This window comes from Podarcis vaucheri (genome assembly GCF_965113315.1).
Source record: "Podarcis vaucheri genome assembly, chromosome: 1".
NCBI lineage: Eukaryota > Metazoa > Chordata > Lepidosauria > Squamata > Lacertidae > Podarcis > Podarcis vaucheri.
The window spans coordinates 51481438-51499061 of NC_138759.1; the positions used below are offsets into that span (position 1 = coordinate 51481438).

General features: G+C 45.3%; 3 protein-coding genes across 14 annotated transcripts in view; 2 read left to right on the plus strand and 1 right to left on the minus strand.

Moving 5' to 3' along the window:
* The first annotated feature begins 6 nt into the window (after window positions 1-6).
* On the plus strand, window positions 7-10531 carry KBTBD4 (kelch repeat and BTB domain containing 4). Of its 2 annotated transcripts, none has more exons than XM_082225317.1 (4): window positions 7-181; window positions 1420-2061; window positions 6653-6759; window positions 8974-10531. In XM_082225317.1, exons 1-4 carry the CDS (start codon window positions 163-165, stop codon window positions 9832-9834), a joined length of 1629 nt encoding a protein of 542 aa, XP_082081443.1. In that variant the 5' UTR covers window positions 7-162; the 3' UTR covers window positions 9835-10531. The 2 variants fall into 2 exon arrangements, with proteins under 2 accessions (XP_082081443.1, XP_082081444.1); XM_082225318.1 differs by lacking the exon at window positions 7-181 and adding an exon at window positions 330-475.
* Window position 10532: 1 nt separating this feature from the next.
* On the minus strand, window positions 10533-14977 carry PTPMT1 (protein tyrosine phosphatase mitochondrial 1). Its single transcript, XM_082226973.1, has 4 exons — window positions 14653-14977; window positions 12657-12737; window positions 11722-11913; window positions 10533-10957 (listed from the first exon to the last, which is right to left on the minus strand). Exons 1-4 carry the CDS (start codon window positions 14869-14871, stop codon window positions 10742-10744), a joined length of 708 nt encoding a protein of 235 aa, XP_082083099.1. The 5' UTR covers window positions 14872-14977; the 3' UTR covers window positions 10533-10741.
* Window positions 14978-15079: 102 nt separating this feature from the next.
* Window positions 15080-17624, plus strand: part of CELF1 (CUGBP Elav-like family member 1) — a 45451-nt gene continuing 42906 nt past the window's right edge. For 6 of the 11 annotated variants that reach the window (XM_082225415.1, XM_082225419.1, XM_082225420.1 and 3 more), the window contains exon 1: window positions 15086-15233. The gene's annotated coding sequence lies outside the window, so the exon portion shown is untranslated. Of the gene's footprint in view, window positions 15234-17624 lie in introns of all 11 variants that reach the window. The other 5 variants (XM_082225424.1, XM_082225425.1, XM_082225423.1 and 2 more) reach the window with 4 other exon arrangements.

Here is a 17624-nt window from a genome sequence, read left to right on the forward strand (position 1 = left end):
GCGAGCGGGGCGGGACGAAATGATCCGGAAGTCAGAGGCGCGCGCCGGCGGATCGGGTAGTCGGCCAGCTTCCGGGAGCGCTTAAAAGAGTGGCGTCGGGAAGTGCAGCCCCTTCTGGCGTCCCCCTGAGCCATTCCCGGTGCGAAGTTCCGAGCCGGCGGAATGAAGGGAGGCGCCTCAAGTAAGAGCGGCCGCCCGCCGAGGCCGGGGCGCTTCTCTCCTCGGGGCTCAGCCCTGCCCGTTGCGGGGGCGGGAAGGTTCGGTTGCCGTCCGCCAGGGGGTGGGGCCGCGCACCCGGACGCCGGGAGGCGGCGCCTCAGGGCCCGGCTCGAGAGCGAGAGGCCCTTCGCGACCCGGCCCCGTGAAGGGCTGGGCTCGCTCGGGAGCTCGGCGTCGCCGCACTCGGTGCAGAATCGCCCGGGATCCCTGTTCAAGTTCTGTTCGTCACGATGTTGGGACTGGGCGCCTCCGCTCAGTGAGCAAAAGCATCGAGAGACCTGTTTCCAGATACCGACCCTGGCAACTCATTGAGCCCTAGCTGCTTTAAAGCAGATACCGAAACAGCCGCAGGCAATTTTAGACTGGGCTGCATTGCTATAGAGTACATTGCTTGGTCTAGGTCTCATTGTACTCTAGGGGTCTCACTTCTGAGTAGCCTCACGAAGAATTTCACTGCCTTGCTTTTGATCTGCCCAATGGTCAGCTTTCCCCTTCCATCAGCCTCGGTGGTCTTTAGGGCCTCTTCGTGCACCATAGAAACCAAACGTACCTTTTTAAAGATGGTGTATGCCCGGCAGTCAAACCCAACCCATCACAAACTTCCCGATGTCGGTGTACAACTTGTATACGTCTTTCAAAATGCACATTTGTCATTCTTCATATATTGCAGTTGTAATGCGCTCACCATGTAAGCAGAGCACAAAAGGCTTCTGAGCTTTTTAGTGTTCTGGTGATATCTGTACAATATTTTGGGGATAGTTTTTAAAACAACATAAACTTCCTGCAGTTCATGGGAAAAGGACCCTTGTTAAGAGTACTTCTCTTCAGGTTAGCCAAGTTCCATTGACTCATACTGGGGTGTATTCCCAGTATGTTCCTCATACTCTACGAAGTCTTGTAATCTGTGATTACCCACCATTTAAGGATTGGTCTAACTTTTGAGTTCTTGTAAATATGGTGCACTATGTCACATAGTACATAAATGACTTGATCCTGCTATGGTGTTACTTGGATACAAAACACTGGTACACAAAGAAGTAACACAATCTTTTGGCTGCTATTTCTACATGATAGGACATGTGTTCCTTATCTGTAGCATTTGTTTTTCCTTTCTTTTTCTTTTTATTTGTTTGCTTTAGTTGAGATACAGTACAGCACAAGTCTGTGATAAAAGAATCTCCAATGTCTGTTGTATTTCAGATTACTGGAGGTCAGATCTAAGTGGCAACATGGACTCACTGGAGGAGACTGGAGGTTCCTCAACAGAGGAAACTGGAAATTCCTTAACTGAGAACTACTTTGTAAATTACACTTTCACTGACCGTTCTCATTCAGGCCGTGTGGCCCAAGGAATTATGAAGTTGTGCTTAGAGGATGAGCTCTTTGCAGATGTCACCATCTCTGTAGAAGGCAAAGAATTCCAACTGCACCGGCTAGTTCTCTCAGCTCAGAGCTGCTTCTTTCGTTCTATGTTCACTTCCAATCTAAAGGAGGCACATAACCGGGTGATTGAGTTACAAGATGTTAGTGAGAGTGTCTTTCAGCTCCTTGTGGACTACATTTATTATGGAACTGTAAAGTTGAGGGCAGAAGATTTGCAGGAGACTTACGAAGTAGCAGATATGTACCAACTAACCGCCCTCTTTGAGGAATGCTCCCGTTTCTTGGCTCGAACAGTGCAAGTGAAAAACTGTTTGCAAATTATGTGGTTGGCTGATCAGCACAGTGATGTGGAGCTCTATACAGCTGCCAAGCACTGTGCCAAGTCATACTTATCACAACTTCAAGAAACTGAGGAGTTTCTGCACCTTCCTCTCCGTCTCCTGACAGATATTGTCTCAGGTAGGTAGAATGGTTACTGAGACCTGTGGTTACTAAGGCCTTTCTGAGAGAGATGGATTAGCACCACTGCATTTCAGTTTCAGACCTAGTTTTGAATCCGATGCCTTTGATTGCCCAGGTACATGGCTCTAAAGTGGACAGGAGGAGCACCTTCCTGTTGGATCTGCTGCACCTCTCAGAGGCTTTTGGTACAATAACTTGTGGTATTCCAGGTTATTTAGTGAAGATGAGGCTTGGAAGCACTTTTTAAACAGATTCTAGTCTTTCCTGGAGTAACAGTTCTTTAAGGTGGTACTGGGGCCTCCTTCTCATCTCTTTCGCTTATGAAGTTCCACTGGGCTCTGTTCTGTTCCCCGCCCCCTTTCCCAATTGTAATTTGTTTTACACATTTCTATACCCTTGTTGTTTAGTATCTACATGAAACCACTAGAAGTAGTGATATAGAGATTTGGAGGTCTATGCAATCAGTGTGCAGATTACATCCTACTCATTCATCACATTCCAGGGAAACTAGCAGTTTTAATAGAAATAGAAATCATTAATAGAAATGGGCTGGATGGCAGCTAGTAAATTGAAGCTTCAACTAAATACAGTGGTACCTCGGGTTAAGTACTTAATTCATTCCGGAGGTCCATTCTTAACCTGAAACTGTTCTTAACCTGAAGACCACTTTAGCTAATGGGGCCTCCCGCTGCTGCCGCGCCGCCGGAGCACGATTTCTGTTCTCATCCTGAAGCAAAGTTCTTAACTCGAGGTACTATTTCTGGGTTAGCGGAGTCTGTAACCTGAAGGGTATGTAACTCGAGGTACCACTGTAATAGTCAGTAGTATATCCAACCTAGAACTAGGGGGCAGTATCCACCAAAGTAGAACCACTAGTTACGATCTTAAAACCCTATATGGTTTGGGGACAGGATAAATTTCTCCTGTATTAGCTTACCCATGCATTCAAATGCTCTGCAGAGGCCTTTTGTTGGTTCTACATTCATTTGGTTGGAATGAAGGGGAAGGTTTTTTGTTGGAACTCCCTGGATGTTGATACTGCCCTCTCCTTGACCATCTGCTGCAGTGCAAAGCTTTCCATTTAAAAGGGCTTTTGGCTTTTAGTAGCTGCACTATACTACTGTACTACTGGTATGTAATCTTTCTGTCTCATATATATTTTATTGCTGTTTAATTGCTTTATTGCTCTTTGTTGGGCCTTGTTGTAGTTTATGGGTTATCTGCCTATGGGTGTTAGCAGATCTCTAGACATTGACTTCTGTTCATTCAAGCAGGGCAAACCCATAATCACCAATGCCAAGCAAGCATCTTGCTGTGAAGCCACTAGGCCTAGAATGCAAGATTGCTTGCTATGTCTTGCCTATCATATTTACACCTTCAGAAACCCCACAGCAGCGAGGTTATGAAAGCTGTTTATAACCCACAGCTCTAATTACCCCATCCCCTCAATCTCTGGATTAAGACCTAGCAGCTCTGTTTAGTGGTTGTGTGCTTTTCTGCTGTGGGGAACATGAAACGGACCCTTTGAGCTCTGCTCTGTTATCCTCTCGAGGGAGCTCTTTTTTTTTAGTCCGCTATCTCTAGGAATAGCAAAAATCCATTTTGCTTGCTGTTGAAAGAACCACCTACATCTTGATTCATGTTACCTAGGAGTATGTTTTGATAAGCTGTAAAATGTAGTTCAGAGTGTTTTGTTTTCTAGCTGCTTAAGAGGTTTTGTTACAGTCAAGCAATATGTTACATTTTGTCAAAATAAAATAGCTCCTTTTGGAGATAGGTTTTATAGTAGCCATGCATTCTTCAGTAATGCTATATACTGTTAAATCTCAAATTCTTAAGTTTTATGTGTTTCACATTTGAGTTTAACATAGTTCAACCCTGATAACCACAAATACCCTTTTTGTTACTAATGTTATAAAAATATTTCACTTCATGCATCTAATACACAGCTCTTATGTAGTAAGGGTGTACCCCTTTTCTTCTGCTCTTTATTTTTACTATCGCAAAATTGTTCTATAGGAAGCATTTGTGGACAGAATGCAGTGAACTTGTTCTGTCAGCGCAAGAATTTCTGCTTGTGCAACAGAATTCTCCTCTCCCCCGTGCGCACCCTGCACCCTCCCCAAATCAGCTGCAGAGGGCTAGAGAAAAACCCAGAACAGATTTAGGGGGCACACAGTGGAAGTTCCATTGCACAAGTGGAATTCCTCACACTGACAAAACAAGTTACTCGCATCCTGCCCTATATGTTTAGCCAGGCCTGTGGAAACATGTCAGGGGGAGCCAACATCACCTAATACGTTTGGCTGAGGGAAGGGCGAATTGTATGCAGCTCTGGGTGGTCATGCAAGAAGACAAATCATTTGTCAGTATATCTTTGTGAGGAATTGAATAAATCTGAAATTTGTTGACTGCAGCTCTGGTAAAATTAGCATTGAAAGGGAAATCCCCAGATCCACCAATAGTTAGGATAAATGTCCAGTTTCCTATGGCAACCACTTCTGGCTCTCTTCATCATCTAAAGGTCCAGCCACCTCCTATCTGGTTTTCTGATATTAATGTAGTTACAGAACTTCTTGCTGTTGGTCTTTGTTTTTAGCAATGTGCTCAATTTCTTTTTTTGCATCACTTTTCGTCCACTTGCATTTCTTTTGCTGAAGTTTGTGTTCCCCTTTTGCTCTCCTAATTTGAACAAGGCTTCCATTTTATAACACTTGCGTGTTAACCAAGTGGGCAACCTCTTGGCTCTGGTGGGACCTTTCTTAATCTGAGCATCTAATATAGTGATTTTAAACAACTCCCAAGGAGTAGCATCCTCCTTTCCATGACAGCAAAGGAACGGTCATCCTTGGAGCGTGACGAGCTATCACGCTTCCTGAAGGCCTTGTCCACCAAACTCTCTTCCTTTCTCAGACTCTCTTGGTCAGCTACTTTGGCCTCAAGGGAGTGAATCTGTTCCCTGAGAGCTCACTGCATCAAGAACAAACCCAATTTTTTACACCACATACAGGGGTCAGTAGACTTTTCCAGCAGGGGGCCGGTCCGCTGCCCCTCAGACCTTGTGGGGGGCTGGACTATATTTTTTGTGGGGGGAATGAACAAATTCCTATGCCCCACAAATAACGCATAGGTGCATTTTAAATAAAAGGACACGTTCTACTCATGTAAAAACACGCTGATTCCTGGACTGTCTGTGGGCCGGATTTAGAAGGCGATTGGGCCAGATCCGACCCCCAGGCCTTAGTTTGCCTACCCATGACATAGATGGTGCATGTGACAAATTGTGTAATACACTGGATAGCAACCCCCCACACCTCTGCTGGAATTCTACCTGCATATCTACTTTTGCAGTTTGTTTGGGTTTACTTTATTTAGAATTTGTTACGTGAGAGGGTGGAGGAACAGTGTGCTGAAGAACCTAGAAAGGGATTGGACATTACTTCCTGAATAATTACGTACTAGATTGAAATTGATTTAGAGACTGAAGACCTCGACACACAACTCAAAAATTCTATGCAGCTATGTACTCCAGGTAGTTTTTAATACTCAGTTACAAGGGTCATAATTAGTTACGATTTGTAACATGATAGTTATATTACAAAGTTTATTAAAAATTTAAACTGAGACAATACATTGCTTAGTCTTAAGTATTTATTTATTCAATTTATATCCCATCCTTCCTCCCAAAAAAGCTCAGGATGGTGCCTGATGTATGTAGTTTCCCTTTAAGCAACAGCTAATGCCAGAACTCAGAGCTAGAGGAAACTCAGAAAAAAGCAAGCTTAATGGCCAGCATTAATACTGAATAAAGTTTAAGATTTATCTGTTGTTTGGTCTACTGACCCACTTTTTCAACTGAAATCCCTATTAACTTCTGCTGGTTTCTACAGCCACTGATCTTATTACTAGTAATGGGATTAACCAAGAACCAGCTTTCCCACAGAAGCAAAGGCCTGCTATCCTGAAGAGCAGGAAGCGGAGTACTTAATTGAATCAGGCAATGGAACTGTATTTGACTGGACTTACATCATTGTACTGAAAGCACGGAATATTTAAAATTATTTGCAATGCAATGCAATGCAGTAACTTAAAACATGTCAGGATTTGTAACGTGGTTAAAAGTTTCTTTGTACTCAATACTGTCACCAAAAAATATACTAAATGTTCTGGTGAATAGCTTTTCTAAAATGACAACAAAGTTCATGTCTGTTGCAGCATCACTTCTTAAATGTCATTCTTTGTGAGACATATGACAAGAAAAAATTATTTAAAAAAAAATATAAAAAATTAAGCAGGACAAAATGAAGGCCTAACTGTTTAACTGTGGCAAGCAGAGAATGTAGTCTGGTCCTGTTAATAATCTTGAGGCTATGGTTACCAGATAACAATTTCATTAAGTCGATAGCCTTGGGCAGAAATATTTTTGCTGCTTCTGTAGAATAGGAATGCTAACATGCAAGGGCTCCTGCTCTTGTTTATACCAGCTAAACCTGGTATGTGTTGGGGGGAATGGGAATATTGTACTTGCTATGCCCACGCCATGAAAATTTTATACTTTAAACATTTTTTTTTATCTGCAACCATACAGATGGGGTTCCATGTACACAGAATCCAGCAGCTGCCATAGAAACCTGGATTGGCTTCAATAAAGAAGAACGTGCAGGTTTCTCAGAGATCCTGCGATCAAGTTTAAAGGTACATGACAAAGTAGTCTACTCGGTGTTTCAGCCTGCCTCCCTTAACTGTAATCAATGTAGAAAAGTTTCCTTAGTTAGAAACGTGGGCTGCTCTTGACACTAGAGTGATGTAAGCAGTGGCAATTAGTCTGATGTGATAATAGAATTGTAAGTTCATTTTCAACAGGGGGTGGAGGAGGATCCACTGCTGGGTTGCTTCTCCTACTTGATCCACTAGGCAGAATCAGCCCTGCCCTTTCAGTTCCAGAAGGTACAACAGCTAGCTGTAACAAACCCAAGAAGGAAAACAAAATACCCCATGAAACAGAAGATTAGAATTGCAGAAAGTTAACAACTGCACTATCATAACCTCATTTCACCCAACCATGGATACACTACTGTGGTGGTTCAGAAAATGAACCTATCACTGTAAGTCCAGTGTTCGGTTTTCCTGCAGTGGAGGACGGGATCTGTGGTTGGGATATAAAACAGCAGTAGCCAGGAGGCCACTGCAGGGACCTCCTACCTTGGCACCACTTGCCAAAGCAACTTCCTGCCAAAAGACAACACAGCAGAATTAAACGTAATCCTCATGTAGCGCTTCAATAATGTGAAAACAGGTGGTCATTGCTGCTCTGCAGATGTCAACTCAAGGGGCATTAGTGCTAAAGGCAGCAGTCAAAGCACTCCTGGTAGTGTGATCCAGAAGCTACATAGCACTTAGCTATGCACGTCCATATCCATCAAAACAGAGTTGAGGAGACATTTTTTCTTGCAAAGTGCTTGGCTAAAACAGAATCAGACTGTCTCAACTCCTTTCCTCATCCTAGGTAAATTCACACCAGCCTATGAACATCTAGTGACACTACTTTTCCTTAGGACCTGGCCAAAAATGATGCCAATTAACTTCCTGAGCCCTGTGAAAAATAGAATTCCTTTTAGGAATGAATGTAGGATGAAGACCATTGAATCTGAGTGGAAGATACAGAGTTCTTTCCAAGATGACAGGGCTCTCTGCTCTGAAATCCTTACAGCAGAGGCAATTAACTACCAAGAAAACCACCTTATGGCTCAGACACTTTGAAGGCTATGGTTATAAAACTTGAAATGTGATTTTGCGAGGGCCTTGTTTAGGTCCCAGGTAGAAAAACGATATACCAGGGGAAGTTTCAAGTAACTCCTTATAATAAAAGGATGTGAGGATATGCAACCCTTGCATCCCTGAGACAGAAGAGAGAGCTGCCACTCGCCTTTTTGGAGTATTAGGTGTCAAGCCCCAATCCAGACCATTCTGAAGGAAAGTGAACACCCACTTTGATGTTTGCATGCAATGTGTCCTCATCTTTTCCTGCACCACCTCACAAAGGTTTTCCACATTTTCTCATAGGTGCAACGTGCACGAGTTTTATATTAGTTTAGAAAGGTAATGACTGCTCTGTAATCAGAGCCTTTATGTTCTAGACCCCTCCTCTTTCAGTTGTTAAACAGCAAGGTACAAGGTCTGGGTGGAGAAAGTGTCCCTGGGATCTCTCTTCTCTCTACCAAAAGGATCCCAGTCCCATCAGATTGGAAAATCAAGCCATGCTGCCCCAGAAGGGAGACACAAACAACTATCCCCCCCCCCATACACACCCTTCAAATAACCCTTTAGATCATGGCTGTGGGTGGAAATGTTTATAACCTGCTCACCTTGGAAGTTGGCTAAGGACACAAACAAATTGCCTATATATGGATTCCCTTCTCAGCTGCTGGAAAATACTCAATTGAAATGCTAGTTTAAACTTGCTAGCTACATAATTCAGTAACTGAACCTGCATTTCTTAACTGTTTATCTAGTTTTCATCTTGCTTGTAATATAGGAAGTAGTCTGTAATGATTGACAGCAAGTCTCAAAAATTTCAGGCAAAAGTCTTTTCCAGCTCTCCTTGGGGATGTTAGGGATTGAACCAGAGGCTTTCTGCATGCTAAGCATTGGCCTGGAAAGCTATATACATTATGGTTATAAAATGAAATGAAAAAGTAAGTCACAAAAGACTTCAGTCCCGGCATGTCAGCTATCAGTGGCCTAATACATTGTGGTAAGTGTGGAATAGCTTACTAGTAATTTGAGCTGTGAAACCCCAAGCTAATTTGCCGTAGGTATGTCTTTGCACTTATCATTGGCCTCCTCTTGACTGAATTTCTGCATGCATACCTATGCACAACTTTAATCAAATTTTGTTTTATTGTTTAGGAAATTGGAGAGAACGTTCATATCTACCTGATTGGAAAGGAGTCATCCCGTACACATTCTCTTGCTGTCTCACTGCATTGTGCAGATGATGACTCCATCAGTGTTAGTGGTCAGAACAGTTTGTGTCACCAAATCACTGCAGCTTGCAAGCATGGTAGTGACCTCTATGTTGTTGGAGGATCCATTCCACGGCGCATGTGGAAATGCAACAACACCACAATAGACTGGGAATGGTGTGCCCCCCTGCCCCGCGACAGGCTACAACACACTCTGGTTTCTGTGCCCAGCAAGGATGCGATCTATTCACTGGGGGGCAAGACACTGCAGGACATCCTCTCAAATGCCATCATATACTACAGAGTAAGAGACAATGTATGGACAGAGACTAGCCAGCTGGAAGTTGCAGTGTCTGGGGCTACAGGTGTAAATCTCAATGGTGTCATTTATTTGTTAGGCGGGGAGGAGAATGACCTTGATTTCTTTACCAAGCCCTCTCGGCTTATCCAGTGTTACGATACCAATACAGAGAAGTGTCATGTAAAGCCTTACGTGTTACCCTTTGCAGGCCGCATGCATGCTGCTGTGCACAAGGACCTGGTGTTCATTGTAGCAGAGGGGGATTCGCTGCTGTGCTATAACCCTCTGTTGGATAGCTTCACGCGGCTCTGCTTGCCAGATGCCTGGAGCTCAGTACCATCTCTTTGGAAAATTGCTAGTTGTAATGGCAACATCTACATCTTCCGGGATCGTTACAAAAAGGGAGATGCCAACACCTTCAAACTCAATCCAGCCACTTCTGTGGTGACTGTCACCAGTGGCCTCAAGGTGCTACTCACGAATTTGCAGTTTGTGTTGGCATGAAGGAAGAAAGGTGCAGTGCCAGAACGAAGACATTCCTTTAAACAGCTCAGAGATGTATAGACCCCATAGCTCCAGCTCCTTGAGAAAGATCACAATACTTTAGAGAGTTCCCTGCCCCACCTTCCAACTCCTGCTCACAAGCAGCAGCATTGTAGCCACACATAGGCGGCATCCACATTCTGTCTGGATTACTGCTGTCACTGTGGTCCCCTGCTGGTCAGCTTCTTATGTCTCAGAACCCCACAGCTAAGAGGCTTCTTGGGCCTAAACCCTTTACCAACAAGCCCTATGCAAAATAGATGAAGTATTTATACTGTCTTATGTTGCAGGCTATCTAGTGCAGCAATCTGTCAAGGTACAAAACATCCCTTAGAGCTGCAGCTAGCAGATAAAAGTGAAGGCTCCCTCCTTTATCAGGGCTACGAAGGACAAATCTAGCAAGAGGTACTGAAAGTAACATTAGCAATGCATTGGATATGATTGAACTAGGAATAAAGGAGGCAGCTATCCCTTGACTGTGTTACTACCTGGCAAAAAATGGAAAGCTTGGACCCTTGCCCTCATTTAGAGGGCTCATGCTGTGACATACGGGGGGGAAAGACCATGTTAAAAGAGGAGAATCATGTCAAACCTATTTGTTGATACTGTAAGATCCTTGGGGTGCAAGTCTCAATAAAGGCCTTCCGGAACAACACAAGTTGTTTATAATTGCTTGTATTGGAGAGGGAGCAGCGCTGGCAGTGGTCCCATGCTGGTGCACTGAGATAAGTAGTAAGAGAGACCAGCAGTAGAGGCAAACCATGTTCAACTAGCAGTGATAAAGCTGGAAGCTGCCAGATCTCCTTTGCTCTCATGCTTCAAGAAACTTTGTGGTAGCTGAGACAACAGTCTACCCCTAAACAATATGTTAGGAACCAGATGTTTTCAGTGGACGGTTCTGCACGTTGTGTGTTGGCTTGTTCTTTCCTTGCTGAATCTTTGGTGGCTCTTGCTGTGCAGGAGTTCCAGCAGTTACACACGTATGAAAGTCCTCCAGCAACTTCATTTGCTTTTCACGTATGATTATATGAGGACGTATCTTAAGAATTGTGGCTATTGCTTGTTGAGGGGTACAGTGGTGGAGCTGCAAAGGCAGAAAATCCAAATGAAAAACTATCTAAGCTGGGAACTAACTAGCTTAAGCAGTGGAATGGAAAAACAGATAGTGAGAAAGGGAAGTTCAGAAACAATGCCCTCACATTTAAAAGAATCCCAAATATTTGTTGTCATTTGTGAGTCTGTTGGCTAAAATCTGCTTTGTCTGATCCTAGCAGATTACTCAACAACTGTTATACTTAACTATCTCTTTTTTGCTCCTGCTGGAGGAAGAATGGCTGCTGTATTGCTTTCCATTCAATCTCAAAGCATAATTGATTATATTTGGGCTATATGCTCTAACACTATCCAAGTATCCCAGCATGATGAATGTATACAAGCCTAGACAAAGATCTTATTTTCAAAACTAAATGATGTACAACTGGTAAGGAAAAAATGCACTAATAGTCGTCTATCTAATATCCTATCCTACATTTTCTCCCCACTTTCCAGGCAGCAAGGGGCTTGCAAGTGCAAGCATTTTTCATTCATACTGCCAACTTTAATACAGAAGTGGAAATGACTCCCAAGTCCATCCCAGTCACAGGGAAGCTGACAGTCATACTCATTTTCTCTCCCAGTGAGTACTAAATGAAGTGCTATAACCTAATTAAAGCCAATAAATTAAGACTGTGTTGGAAGCAGAGTAGCAGTCCTCGGAAGAGTTCCGCTTCTCTTATTCTTGTTTAACAGAAGCAGTTTGTGTACAATTGATCCATTACCACTTTCTCAGTGTATTGGAAGCTTTCTTACCTGAATTAAATATGCAGCAACCATAGTGGCACTGCGAAAGCGGCCAGCTTTGCAGTGCACATATACTGAGTTCCCTGATGCACGATGCTTCATCACAAACTCAACACCTTTATGCAGGTTTTCCAATGATGGGACGCCAGTCAAATCAACAGTACTAAGGCGCAACTGTTCTACACCCATTTCTGCCCATTCCTGCAATTAACCCAGAAAACACAGAATCATCCATTTGGAAAAGAGAGGCAATGACCACTGTCACCTTTTCATTGGGCACAATGAAAGTCAAGGGAAAGATGCCACAAGAAAAAATTGCTAATTTGGGCTGCAGTTATCTTCTGAACCCTACTGAACTCCATGAGACTTGGAGTAGACACACATACAATTGCACTGTTAAAAGTTATCGAGGAAAGCTGAAATAAAGACTGCAAAAATGGGACTAAGAAAATAATGTGGGAGACAAAATGGTAAAATTAGGTAGTACAGTGAGGGTAACTAAGTGGGGAAAGGGGGAAATTTATCTGAGTATAATTCCCACTGACCTCTGCATTTATTCAGAAGTATGAACAATTATGTTCAACATGCCTTTCCACCAAGTAAACATGCACATAATTGCAGCCCAAATCAAGACGTTTCAGTGAAAACATGGCCTGAGGCTTGCGCACCATGGGAGGGCAGTTTGGTGCTAATGCAGCAGTTTGCCTTCACCCCCAGAGGCGCACTCCATTGTCTCTCAAGACAGACAGGTGCCAACAATGTCTGTGTAAACATGCACAGATATGGTAGCATAACATGCAGTTCTGATTCAGTAAGATTGTGGGCTGTCCTGTATCCCCCTCAGACAGCATTCTATACTGATGTTTAAATATTCCCTTCTGAGGGAGCTTGTCAGTTGGATCCCCTCTTTTCTTGGACACAATGGAGCTTGTGGGGGGACTCACCTCAGAGGAATAACACAGGAAGCGAGTCTCATACTCTTCGTTCATGGTGACCACTCCTCGGACATTCTGCTCCTCTACCAACTGCAGGAAGAACAGACAACTAAGTCCAGGTCTCAATATATTTCATTATCTAGCCCATCCTCTCCTAATGGTTCTCACTCAATATGTGCCATAAAGAGAAGTTTGCAGACAGAAGGCCATAGAAGCAGGTACCCACTCCCTTTTTTAACCACTTTTGTTGGAATCTAAATTGTTGCTCTGGTTTTAATTTATGCTTTAGTTTTGTCAATATGTTCTGCTCCCATTTTAGCTATAATTTTTGCATATTTTATTTTGTTCACTATTGTTCAGTTTTCTTCTATATAATGTTTTATACATTTATTCTGGAAACTGCTGTGTGATTACCATACAATGAATAGCAGTCTATTATTAATTATTATTATTATTATTATTAAATTTATATACTGCTTAATGCCAAGATGGCTTCTGAGTAGTTTACACCGCATAAAAACCAATTGTACAACATTGTTAAAATACACAGCAAAACAATCCCATAAAGCAATAAAATATAATCATCCACGATGATTGAAATATGCAATCAAACAATTCCATTCAAACAGCACAGCAATTAAAACATGTATCTTCTAAAGCAAGTAGAATGTCAATACAGATGGGGGGGCCTCTTGTATTTCTGCAAGGTATACATGCCTCAGGACTGATACCAGCAGTTAAAAAGTCCATCTCTGCATCATCACAAGCCAACAATCATCAGGTTGTGGCAGGACTAACTGGAATCTTAATGCTTTTACCCGGCAATGGAGCAGAGGTCCACCAGGTAGCCTGGTTCAGGGCTGTTTAGGGCTTTATATCTATCAATCAATCAATCAATCAATCAATCAAAAAACTAAAAACTGGCTTGATAGCCAACAGGCAGTAAGTGTTGATCCCTTCACAGTTGGCATGAGGTGTATCCAATATGGGGCACTACTTGCCACCTGGATCTCAGCATTCTATACCAGCTGCAGCTTCCAAAGCAACTGTCAGAAAAGTTCACAGTGCATTATAGTAGTCTAAACATAAGGTTACCAGTACATATGTCACAGTGACCAAACTACATTGTCCAGACTCCAGGAAAGTTGACTAGGTGCTCTTCACCAGCGAAGTCCCTCAATGCTATTCTCTGAGATCCATCATGCAAGATGGAGCAGAACCACCACAGAACAGTCTATAAACCTGATTTATAAATCTACCGTTGCAGGTTACAAATTGATTTATACCATTAATGGCAAGGGATAATTTATTCCTTCTGCTCAGTGCTCCACTGCAGTGGGCCTTGACCCAAGAGGGGCAGCTGCCCGCGCTTGAGTTGAACCAAAGCTAGAGAAAGCCTTGCTCAGGAACTTTTCCAGGGCTCACTACTCAGCCCTTCACATGAAACAACAGAAGCCAGGATACATTGTAGCTTGTGTGGCCCCTAACGAATAGCCCCAGCTGTTTGCTGGGTTCGAATCAGGATGGGCTTGCAAACCTTGAGCTTCTGTCAGATTTCAGCCTCCATCTCCTTCCATGTTGACAATCCTACACCGGCTACCCTTTTGTTGATGGGGTCTTGATCACTTTTGCTGGCAGATACCTTTGTATCTTTCAACAGCAGAAATCAAAGAGGTAAAGCCACAGAATCTACCGAGCGTGTCCAGCGCAACGCTGCACGTGCCTACTCGGGAGTAAGCCTGCGCCGAGTCCAACATAGCAGCGGGCGCAGGGCTAAAGCCTGAGTTTCTAAAGGGAAGGACGCAGCTAAAGAAGCAGAATCCTCGTGCGCCGTGGGAGCTATTCCGAGGTACCTCGCTGCTCCCCAGCCGAGTGACCCGCGGAGCCAGCCTTGGGGAGAAGGCGAGGAAACGGCGCCTGGCGCTGAGCCGTAGCTCCCGCCCGGCAGCTGAAAGAGCACCCGCGGGCAAGACGCCTGTTCCGCCCGGCCCGGCCTTCCCGTTACCTGGCGGCTGCGTCCCCGCAGAGGCAGCGCCCCCAGCAGCACGGAGCGGTCGACGCGGCTGAACCAGGGCCGCTGCGAGCCGGGCAGCCACTCCCGCACCAGCGTGTACAGCAAGGTCGGGTAGAACAGGACCCGCGCGGCTCCGGGCCCCAGCGCGCTCAGCACCATCGCCAGGCTGCCGGCCTCTTCGGGGCGGGGAGGGCCGTTAGGGCAGCTCATTGCGCTCAGCGGAGAGGGGGCCGGGCCGCAGGCATCTCGGCGGCGCGGACGTGCCCGCGCGTCCAGACGCAGCTACAACTGTCGCGCGGGTGGGCGGGGGAGGGCAGCGAGCGTGCTCATACGCGGACGGAGGGGGCGCGCGAGCGGGGACGAGTCCGCTCGTTCCCTCGCGCGCCTTTATCTCGTTGGTGCGCCTCCTGCCCCTGGGATGGTCTTTCCCGGAAGTGCCGCCATCTTGCGAAACCGGCCTGAGGCGGAGAGAGCCGAGCGGGGCGCGGGCGGATCCCCCGGGGCAGGCGCGAGGGCGGCGGCCGCCAGGAGGAGCCCGGGAAGGGCAAGGAAGGGAAGGCGCGCAGCCGACGGTGAGTCCGCTCAGTCCAGCTCGCCGGCGGCGGACGGGACGTCCATTTCTCCACCTTATTAGGACTCTTCACCCTCTTTTAATTGGGCCTCGTTAGGACCCGAACGACTTTCGCTTCCCTTCCCCGCTGGCGAGACGGGAGTTTGGGCGGCGGGGGGGGGAGGGGAGGCTGCGCTGTCTGCCCCTTTTCTCTGCCTCACAACGGCCACTGTCTTGACGCTGACGGGCCGCCAGCTGCGCGGGTTGCTTGCCTTCCGCGGGTGGCGGGGCGGGAGCGTCTCATGACCAGCCGGAGACTGTCCCAAACCCGGGGGGGGGGGGGGTTGAGAAGAAGGGAGAAGCGGCTCTCAGGCCCTTGGGTGGCGGGCAGCGGCGGGTGTTGACGCTTGTCCCTTCTGGTCTTTGCGCTTCTCCTGAAATAGTTGCTGGCGAGACATTCCGGGGTGGGGGAAGAATTTCGCAGGCTCCGGGGCAGCGCAAGCCGCTGGCGTCGCCATCCCCGGGCCCAGGGGGCGGGGCTCGCCTCCGGGAGACTGAGGGTCTGACACCACACGTCTGTGTCTCTCGCCTCCGTTACGGAGCTCCGCTTTACCTTTGAGATATTACTCTCAACTTCCACTCCCTCGCCGGCAAATTTGATCCCCCGGGCCGTGATGATGACCCGCTGGAAAGTGATTCCGACGAGGGACGGGATGTACGATGTATTCCTGGCGGTTTAATGGACCCCAAGTGGAAGGAAAATGAGGAGGTCGGAATCCCTGGAAGATCGGCCACGTGCTGCGATTTAATGACGACCCCCTGACTCTTGTGAAACGTCTCCCTGGCTTATAATGGCAGCCCCCTTAGCTCTCCCCCGGCCACTTGACTCAGTCAGAGTAGTGCACCACAAGTAGTTGGGGTGTTGTGTTTCGAAAGGCATTTTGCCAGTAGGGGAGAAATAAACGCAGTAAACTTAGAGCAGAGGCAGATGAGTGAAAAGGTAGTCAGTGAAGTACAAATGGAGGAAAGAGGGACATGAGGGAGATGCTTTAAAAAATAAAATAAAGTACGGGTTGTACTAGTACTTTAGTCACGTTATGTGGGTATGGTTCAGTGCTAAACTACACAGATACTTGCATGGTTCATATATGTGCTTTCTTGTGTGGGAATTGCTGTACTGCACTTTCTCCCATAAATTTATTAACTTACTCCTAGGATACTAGTATATGAGAAAATACTGCATGTATATGCTGCTTCCTTGTTCCATGTACTGCTCCATTGCAGGAACATACAGTACTAGAACAGTTTCTCTTGTTGCAGAAGAGGGAAGTGTTGCTGGGAGACCATTTTCTGTACAGTTTTACATGGTCTGGAATTTACTTCTTTCAGTTTGCTATAGCTTGGTCTTTTTTCTTCTTCAAATGCTTCTAGAACTATTCACTTTTGCCACTTACATAAAACATTCATGTAGTTCCTAATGTTTCGTTTCCTTACTATGTTCTGAGTACAATAGAGAAACAGCATATTGGGAAGTGGCTGTCAAGGTGGACAAGAAAAGAGGGCATTGTCTATCCTATGCCTCTGTGTAATGTGTTTTCATTGCAGTATACTATACTGCTATGATGGCTGCTGCTTGCTTTGCCCCTTGATGGGGCGGAAGCATACTGAAGTTGGCTGTCAGACAGAGTGGTCCCTCTGCTTCCTCCAGGGTCACACTACCTGTTTCAAGGCAAGGGGGAAAGGTGTAGTATTGAGGTAGATGAACAGAAAGGATAGGGCACAGAATGGCTTGAGAAACTGATTTGAGGGGGGAAGGGATGGAGTGAAGTGAAGGGAAATAAGGCAATGAGCAAAGAGCACTTCCTCCACCCCAAGGGAAAATGGGATATTGGTTCCTATTTCTAAAAGTGTCTGAAACTGGAAGTGTACGGTATAAATTCAATCTATCAGTCAATAAAAATGCAACACTTAGATATATTACTGAATGATGGTGGAGACTGGCCTCTCTCCTGTGGGGAGGGGATAGAGTTCCTTAGTCCTTCCACTCCAAAATCATAGACATTCTGCTAGTTGATTGCTATACCATTTTGTGGTGGCTTTGTCCACTATTCTAGAGTTGGATTTTTGTAAACTGTAAATGCCCAATTAGTCACTTGATATACATTTGCTTGTATTTGGCAACTGAATGTTTGTGCAGATTTTTGCTGCCCTTACAAATTATTTGTTGTGATTCCTGACTGCATTTTTGTGTGCATCTGGTCATTAGGTTTGTTCTTTCCATACTTGTTTCATCTAGTTAGAACATTAGTGGAGTGTTAAAAGTTAAAACACACTGAGCTGATTTGCATATCATGTTCAAGCCAGGCGTACCTAATCTGTGTCCTCAATTGTTGGTTGACTGCAGTTTCCACCA

Coding starts and splice junctions, on each gene's coding strand:
- KBTBD4 (XM_082225317.1), top strand. Junction 2,062..6,652: donor CCTGACAGATATTGTCTCAG/GTAGGTAGAATG, acceptor GCAACCATACAG/ATGGGGTTCCATGTACACAG. Junction 6,760..8,973: donor TCCTGCGATCAAGTTTAAAG/GTACATGACAAA, acceptor TTTATTGTTTAG/GAAATTGGAGAGAACGTTCA.
- PTPMT1 (XM_082226973.1), bottom strand. CDS start 14,871: ATGAGCTGCCCTAACGGCCCTCCCCGCCCCGAAGAGGCCGGCAGCCTG. Junction 11,914..12,656: donor TCCTGTGTTATTCCTCTGAG/GTGAGTCCCCCC, acceptor GGTTAATTGCAG/GAATGGGCAGAAATGGGTGT. Junction 10,958..11,721: donor TTGCTGCATATTTAATTCAG/GTAAGAAAGCTT, acceptor CTGCCTTTGCAG/CTCCACCACTGTACCCCTCA.